At 33.2% G+C, this 9,420-nt stretch overlaps 1 protein-coding gene across 1 annotated transcript; it reads right to left on the reverse strand.

The window, feature by feature from the left end:
- Nucleotides 1-1,480: 1,480 nt before the first annotated feature.
- Nucleotides 1,481-2,966, reverse strand: LOC121776637. Its single transcript, XM_042173827.1, has 3 exons — nt 2,163-2,966; nt 1,827-2,016; nt 1,481-1,662 (listed from the first exon to the last, which is right to left on the reverse strand). Exons 1-3 carry the CDS (start codon nt 2,964-2,966, stop codon nt 1,481-1,483), a joined length of 1,176 nt encoding a protein of 391 aa, XP_042029761.1.
- Between the last annotated feature and the right edge of the window lie 6,454 nt (nt 2,967-9,420).

Consider the following 9,420-nt stretch of genomic DNA (forward strand, 5'->3'; position numbering starts at 1 on the left):
GAACTATTTAGCAGATTATTTAGACAAAATCTATTCGCGTAATTATCACATGTATCATGCTCATAACTTGAATTAAAACATGCTTTAGCACATTAAATTCCTAAAACATGCTTACTACGGAATTAGCCAATTTACCTCGTTGATTCAATCAAGAATCGATGATGGCTTGCTCCGTCTCCACGTGAAGATCTTCAATACAAGACCTCGGATCTTCTGACTGGTGTCCCGGACTATACGCTGATATTTGTGTGGGTAAATCTCACCAACGTACTAGGACTCGAATAATGGAAGACAGAACTCAGCTCACGGAGGAGAGCACAATATTCGAAAATTCTCTTAAAGGAGGGGGACGAAAATTTTATGAATAAATTATTGTGTTTTCTGTCTCCTTTATTCTCCTATTTATATAAATCACATATTGGGCACAGTCAGGGATGTAAGGAAGAATCTGGAACAGGCCTCACCCAATTAGCTTTTTACTAATTAAATTGAACCCACAATTTAATAAAACCTCGTTTCGAGCTCCTCTTGTGGATGTTATCAAACGAGACTCTCCTCGCGCACGTTTCAACATAATAACAATCCTAGCACCTCTAGATAATGATCACCACTACCCAATATACCTGGATCGTTGGGTTACGAAAAACCCGCACCTTTGGTAAGTCACATTAGTGGATACTCAATATCGTATGCTCAATGCTAACGTACATTGATTAAGAAATTAATTCTCAAGACCTCGTCTTTCAGTAGATAGCATAAAGACTCGTCTTGCTGTTAGATCCATTCAGTGCTATACCACACCAACGTCATCTTATTTCAATAAGGTTTAGAAATAATCGGACTGACATTGCAACCTTTCGCGATAGGTAGTCTAGGCCTATCTAGGTTGTGAAATTCTTATTTTTCTTTGTTTAGAACTGACCGTGTTACCTTAAATTGGACGACGCCCACAACCGGTCTACTAAAACAAAGACTTAGACTTTGTTATGTTTGCTCATACATTTAAATATGCAATAAACAACCATTAAATGTAAAACATAACAACATTATGACAAAAATAATCTGTTGCATTTATTGGAAAATAACCATTAGAGTTTTACAGTATCCAATCACTCGAAAGGTGATTTCTAGTATACAAAACCCTAACAGGTGGTGATTGTGATTGGGGTTGCTGATGATTATGAATTTGTTGGTGATGTTGTGACTTTGGTGGATGATTGTGATTGGGGTTGCTGATGTAGTGAATTTGTTGGTGATATGTGCATTCATGATATGTGCATTCATCCTTTTACTAAACACAAAATGCATCATTGTTGCAGCATTTACATCCTTTTACAAAACACAAATTGCATCAATTGTTGCATAGTGACAGTCATTTCAAAACACAAAAAATGGCATGATATGTGCATTCATGTTCCTTCAATAAATGCATCATTCATGCACATTGACAGTCTATCCAAAAAAACACCATGTGCTTCTTCTATACCTTCATAATCCTAAGGCTTGGGATATTGACTCCAATCCATGGTTGCTCCCCTGGTCTCTCAGATAAGCTACTGCTTCCATAACCAGTTCCACTAGAACTTCTAGATTCAGTGGAAGTTGATTTGTCCTCCTTAAATGTGCTTTCCCCATGTGGGGCAGCTTGTATCTGTTCTGACCCTGGACTTTCATAATTTCCATGTAACAGCCTTGAAGACTTATGAAAACATTATCCTAAGTCTCTGGTTGTAATTCATGGAATGATTTCTCAACTGCATTCACTAAGTCATCCACATTATTGCATGCAGTCTGAGTTTGTAGTGACTGTATTGCTCTGAACCAACCCAAGTCATTCACATTGGTGTCAGGTGAGTTAGGTGGTTGTTGCACAATTGAGATTGAGAAACCACTTTGTTGTGCAGCTTCTCTGAAAGCTAGGTCATTGTCTTTGATGTGTGGTCTCGCGTTATCTTGTTGTATCTTGAGAACTTGAGTTGCCCCATCTGGCCACTTGGCTATGATGGCAGGTAATATCTGTTCTCAATAATGTGACATGCATAAAATCATCATTTGCACAACATTACACTATTTATTAACAGTGTGTCATGAGAATGTAGGCTCACTGGTATGTAATGGCTTATGTGCATAAATTAAATGCATTAAAGAGATGCAAACATTACCTTATTGATCAAGCATTCCCTGACCACATCTGTTGTGATACTCTCTATGGGTTTTGTCTCCATAGTGCATGCCTGCCTGTTTTTACTTGACCTCTTGGCTGCAACTTGTTTGGTAAAGGGAAAAATTCCAATTTTTCCATCAAACAACACTTCACCATGAACACCAAACAATGGTCTACAAACTGCACACATGAACATTATTTTGGATATGAACTTCTTATTTTTACATGTTCTATGAGGTTCTTGCTCTCCTGGAGCAAGATAGAATCTCTGAGTTCCTTTAGTCATGTAGAACCACTTTTCATCAATATGTATAGTATTGTGCATATTCCTGAATCTGATTTTGTTGAGGATTCTGTCAAATTCTAATGATTCAACTGTGAATCTCAGCCGTAACAGCTTGTTTGCAGCTGTTAAGTTGGGTTTAATGGCTGATGTGTGTGGTATAATCAGGCCATCCTTAACCCACCTCCATACTGTTGGTTTTGAACAACCTAAACCCACTGCCACTCTCAAGAGGTTGCACCTTTTGGAGAAATGCAAACTCTTTAACAGATCAACATCCAGATGCAGCCTTTTGGGGTAATGCCTCACTTTTTTTACACTTACCAGTTGAACTGATGTTCCTCGTTGTTGTTGTTTCTTTGCAGCATTCCACCACCTTGTACAGGTTTGCCGGGAGATTATAAACTTCAGTTGTGCTTCCTTAAGTGTGCCACGAGGAGGTACACCGCCCACACACCTTCCGATGATGAATTGGACCACTTGGTTCTTGAATTCTGAGGAATACTCTTGGTGCCCCATTTATGAGCATTTAAAAGACTTCAACAGCCAAGGAAAACATTTACTCCATTTGTTGGTTGAGATTTTTAATGTTTGAAGTTGGTGGAATAGTATTTATAGCAGTGAATGTGAAGTGGCGCCAGTTTCAAATTAATTCCCCCTTTGTAAATTGAATGTACTGTTACAGCTCCTTTTGTTTTCTCTGCTTTGTAAATTGAGTGCAATTAATGTGAAGTGCACTTACTGTGTAAGTGGCGCCACATTCAATTTAATTCCCCCCCTTTATAAATTTAATGTATTGTTACCGTACCAATGGATGAATAAAAAAGAATTTGCTTTCTACTCTACTCTCTAGCATATGTGTTCTCTGCTCTCTCTCTCTCGAAAATTCATCATTTATTTTTTGGCAGATTTGGTTAATTAACAAAAGAATAAACAATTTATAAATTTGAATTTGTTGTGCAAATAGTGTTTACTTTAAATAAAAAGTTCAAATGAATAATGAAATCCAAATTCAAAAAGTCCAACTACTTTTTCTACTTTATTCTACTTAATCCACTAAACATCATTTTCTTAGACTCCGTGCCCAAAAGTTCCGCCTCAACTGTAGAGGAATGGAGGGAGTAATAAATAGTGAATAAATAGTAAAGTAAATGAGAGAATAATGTTGATAATAGTCTTATCTACATTATTTTCTTTCTTACTTTACTATTTATTTTCATTTTTTCTAAAACGGGTGCTGAAATGAAATGATTCAACTACATTGAAACGAAGTGAGTAGTTAAAGTGGAGAAATGTTAATTTCTTCTCACTCAAATTCTACATTATTCTCTATTTTACTTTACTTTCTCTTCGCTTTAACTATTTATTACTCCTTCCGTATTCAAAAAATAGAAACATTTGAAATGATACATGTTTTAATGCACAATTGGTAAAGTAAGAGAGAGGAAAAGAAAAATGCATAGGTTTTAATGACACATGTTTTAATGCACAATTGGTAAAGTAAGAGAAAGGAAAAGAAAAATGAGTAAAGTAAGAGAGATGAAGAGAAAAATTAGTGAAAGTAAAGTTAATAGATTGTCGGGTCCATATCCTAAAATAGAAAGATTCTAAAGTTTCTATTTTTAAGTAATGACTCAAAATAGAAATAGTTGCTATTTTTAAAGGGGGTATTATTTTCTCATTACAACGACCAAAAAGAATTCAATCACATGAGCAGAAACGAAGGGGTATATAAAAGTACAACTCCCCCTCCATTAACCTTTACCCACTCACTTTCCACTATTTTTATTAAAGCATGTGCCATGTGAAATATGGGCTTATAATCGTAGACCAAGGGAGTATTTTCTATGAACTTTTAAAATTGGATGTCAAAATCATGAACTTATATTTTGTAATGACGTATAATTATTTTTTTCCAAACTAGGGGAAAATTCTCTATAAATAATAAGTGATGATTTTACGGACCAAATTTTAAGTTTATTAGAAAATACTTCATTCGTCCCAATTAAGTTGAGTTATATTCATTTTTAGGATGTCCCAACTAAGTTGAGTAATTTTGTTTTTTGAATAAAAACAAAACATCTAATCACTCTTACTTTTTTCCATCACCTACTTTACTATCTCTATATCTTTCTTACTTTATTCATCTCTCTTATTTTTCAACACAATTTCTTAATCTCCTTGCCCAAAAGTTTTGTATCAACTTAGTTGATAGAGGGAGTACTAAATTAGGCAAAAGTATGTACTCCCTTCGTCCCTCTGTAGTAGATGTGTTTCATTTTCAGCACTCGTTTTGGAAAAATGATAATAAATAATTAAAATAGAGAAAATGTAAAATAAGAGAAAGATTAATATAGAGAAAGACTCTTAACTATATTATTATCTTTTTTACTTTACTTTCACTTTAACTATTTATTATAATTTTTCCAAATTGAATGCTCAAAATGAAACGCCTCTACTACAGAGGGACGGAGGAAGTATTATTATAGACCAATAATATTATTTAAAATTTATTATGTATCATTTCCTATACAAATTTTTTATTTTAAACGGTATTTATTTCATACTCCTTCCGTCTCAAGGAATCACATTCCTCTTTAGGATGTCCCAACTAAGTCGAGTCATTTCATTTTTTAATAAAAAACAAATATTCAATCACTCTTACTTTATTCTACTATCTATTTTACTCTCTCTTTATCTTTCCTATTTTATTCCTCTCTCCTACTTTTCAACATAATTTATTAATCTCTGTGCCAAAAGTTATGTTTCAACTTAGTTGGGACGGAAGGATTATTTAATTTTGTCAAATGTGTGTAACCAAATAATTCATGTGTTTTAATACTAAAATATACTCCCTTCGTCCCAAGATAAGCGAGTCGTATTCCTTTTTGGGATGTCCCACTATAAGTGAGCTATTTCTCTTTTTAGCAAACAATATTCTCTCTTACTTTATTCTCCACCTGCTTTATTCTCTTTGCTCCTCTACTTTTGTCTCCCTCATACTCTACTCTCTTCATTTTAACTATTTAAATGTCAATTCCTTAAATCTCGTACCCAAAAGAAGTGTTTCACTTATCTTGAGACGGATGAAGTAGTAATATCATAGTCAAAATCATATTCATTCATGTAATTAATATTAGATGTCAAAAAAGATTAGTACGTGAAGCAAATAATTTAAGGCCATTTACAACGTTGTTGCTATACCGTTCCTTAAACTACTATTTGCGGGCTCCACTGTACTTTTTAACTCCATTTCTTAACTAAGGAACGAAACCTCCGTCCCTTAACCATTCCTTATCCGTCCCTTAACCATTCCTTAAATTACTATTCATTCAATTTCATTTTTTAATTTTATTTCCAACCAAATTCAATTAATAAAAAACACACTTCATTAAATAAAATAAACTTACAACATAAAATTCGTAAAAAAAACATAATTTAATAATTTCCTAAAAATAAAAGTACACAATTTAATAATTTCATCCGCCAAAGTTTGCCCAAATGACGCATTTGTTCAAAATGATCCATTTAAATTTAGGAGAAGAAAAACAGAGTTGATTTCAGATGAAAATTGAGGTGGAAATAGAGAGGATTTGAGAGGAATAGATGTGTGTTTGTGAGTAAAATGAGTATGAAATAGGAGTATTTATAGAGTTTAGGGATTAAAAAAAATAAAATTAAAAATTAAAACGGAAAAAAATGGTAACATTACCGTTGCAAAAAAATTTTTATTTAAATTCGATTTTTTTTTTAAAAAAATGAATTATTGCGTCACTGTGACGAAACCCGCCCGCGGGCCAGCGAGTGGGCGTCACGCATGGCCTGGGAGCTGGCCACGTCGCCTCGGCGCGTGGCGAGAGGTCGCGTGCTGCGTCCCGCGGTAGCGGTCCACGGGACGAGCTGGGAACGGGATGGGGACGGAACGGCCGGCTGCAACGCGTTTCTCCGCGGTTTCGTTCCTGAGGAACGAAACGCGGGCCGGCCACGCCACCCGTTGCGGATGCCCCAAGAGTATGTTAAATTTAAATAATAAATATATACTGCCATAATTATCATTTAACACTACCAAATTTAACTATGTAGTGTGTTAGTTACTAGTATACTGCTGTAATTAATTAATAATAAATCAATGACTTCTTTTTTCTAAAATGATAGTGTTATCCAAATTATAGTAAAGATAAATTAGTCTTAAATTATATCATGAAAATGGAGCTAAATTAAAGAGTATTACGTAGTATAAATTTATCTTTTCTCACAATTAGACTAACAGGCTTTGTAAAGTTAATTGGTCCACAAATATCACAAACTTTTGATATAGTTTGATATTTATCACGAAATTAAAATTTAAATTTGTATAAAAATCATGAATTTATCCTTTGCAGTGAGTTTCTATAAGATCAGAAAAAAATGATTCAATGAAAAATTCACTACAAATCCTAAGTTTATAATTTTTTTATCACTTTTAAAATTTGTGGAAATACTAAATTCTAATAAAAGTTTATGATTTTATGAGCTAAAATTCCAAAATAAAATATAGTAGTAGTATTTATTTCTTAACCAACCGCCTAAATAATTTTTAGGTCCATCAATAAGCCCAATTAGTGATGAACAAAATATTCAATCGCTAACGCTGAAAATTTTAAAAATATTATTTCAGATTCTCGTACATCTTACCTTCTCTTATTTGTCTTTTTTCATATTCTGTCTAACTCGATTTCTACAATTTTTTCCTATACTATTTCAATCTTACCATGTTATTTCATAGAATCGGAATAGTATCTTTGCCTATAGCCATCTCGCCTCGCTATCTTTTCGTTATCTAAAGGTATAATCTGTACACCATCCGTCCCCCATTAATTATCACCATTTCCTTTTTTATACGTCTTCTATAATTGACACTCTTACTTTTGGTAATGGATCTCACATTCTATCAACTCATTTCACTCACATTTTATTATAAAATAAATATATAAAAGTAGGACCACATTCCACTAACTTTTTCAACCACTTTTCACTAGATTTCTTAAAACTCGTGTCAAGTCAAACAATATCAATTAATTGAAAATATTACATATTTGTATTAATTTAGAATAATTTCATGCTATAGGATAGTAAAATGAATAAAGTTACTTGATTTATTTACTTCAGCATATGCATCCGTGTGCTCGACCGATAGCGATCTTTTAGCAAGATGGACAAGTTCTTCAAGCTGCGATTTCGAGAAGAGTGTGAGAAAATATATGCCTAAATGGAAGAGAAAATTAGAAAAATAGAGGAAGCGCCGGATAAGAAAAGGGATTTGCTCATGGACCAGATAAAGGAAAAAATGAAGATCCTGTTTAGTAGTAAAAAATTTGGTGAACTAGACTTTGACTTGAGCATTTTGAACTCATAACTTTGTAAAACAATTTAGTTCTTGCATTTGAATTCTACTGGACATTTTAATACTATTTTAATTTATTTATTTTATTCATATTTTTAGTTTAATGTTATTTTAATTTAAGTTTATTTTTGAGTAACAATTTAAAATGAAACTGAAATAATAAAGAATATAGTAATGAATAATATGAAAAATCACATAATACTGAGCACTTATGTGCTTAGAATATAACATGAACGATTAGAACCTTTCATAGCTAGCACCAAATTGAGCTGGCATTTTTTAAAAACCTATTAGTGCTCGCATTATTCCGAGCACACACAGGTAGGGATGTCAGTGTAGCCCGCAACCTGTGAGCTGGCTGAATAACACGCAAAATTTATAGGGTTAGGGCTGGAAATTTCTAGCCGGATAAAATTAAAACCGATTAGCCCGCAACCCGTTAGAGCCACACCCAAAAACCTGGTGGACTGGCCCGATAACCCGATAAAATTTTTATAATTATATTTTTAACTCTTAATTCGACACTTCAATGATTAATTTTATAATATAGATAACTAAAAAAATAACTTTCAATTTATATTAAATATATAAATTATATATTGAATTTTTATTAATATAATAATTGATAAATAAATTAATTTCACTAAAAAAATTAAATTTCTAAAACATGTATTAAAATTTCACGAAATATCTCAAATATTAGTATTTGATCATGTTTATGATTGAGTTTAAACATATATCTCAAATTTATCACAATTAAATATTTTACATTTTATGAATGTAACTAATTTTCATCATTATTTATTGGATTGATCGCATGTTAATCTTATCGGTTAACCCGCACCCGATTAACCTGCAATCAGAGTACGGTTGGCCCGAAACCCGGTGGGCCAGCCTGATTGACATCCCTACACACAGGTCTAGGAAGGAGCAGACAGGTGAAATATGAACACAAATTGGTGCTTGAAAATTTTGAGAACTTTGGTGCTCGGAATTTCGCCTAAAGGAGTTGACTACTTTTCCGAGCACTTTTTGGATGCTCGGAAAAGATAGTGTTCTGTTCGAAAAAGTGCTTGGTCATAATTTCGACGAAACAAATGGCGAGCACCCTCTGTGCTCGGAAAATGCTATATTTCCTAGCACTTTGGCGGTTTTTCTAGCATATTGGTGATAGGTAAATGGAGGTTTTTTTTGTAGCTTTAATTTGTTCCAACTACAATGCTACAATACTGATTTCTTTCATTTCTATCAGCTTTTCACTTTCTTTATGTCGTGTTGTGACATTGATTTGTTCCGACTATGATGCTACAATATATAATACTACTATACATTGGGATTCTTGAATAAAAACCACTTACAATAACACTTGTAAACAATCATACAATTATACTACAATATCTTCAGACTATTTTAATTTTTATGGCTACCTTATAAAAAAAAAATAGAAGGCGCAGGCCCAATATCAATAACAGTCCCGATCTCAATGACAGGCCCATGTTCACCAGGATTAAGGCCATAATTTTTTAATAAATAAAATAATAATAAAAAAATGAAATTCGGAAAACAAAAGCAAGAAGAAAATAAGAATCT

The sequence above is a fragment of the Salvia splendens genome, chromosome 18, assembly GCF_004379255.2.
Source record: "Salvia splendens isolate huo1 chromosome 18, SspV2, whole genome shotgun sequence".
Lineage (NCBI taxonomy): Eukaryota > Viridiplantae > Streptophyta > Magnoliopsida > Lamiales > Lamiaceae > Salvia > Salvia splendens.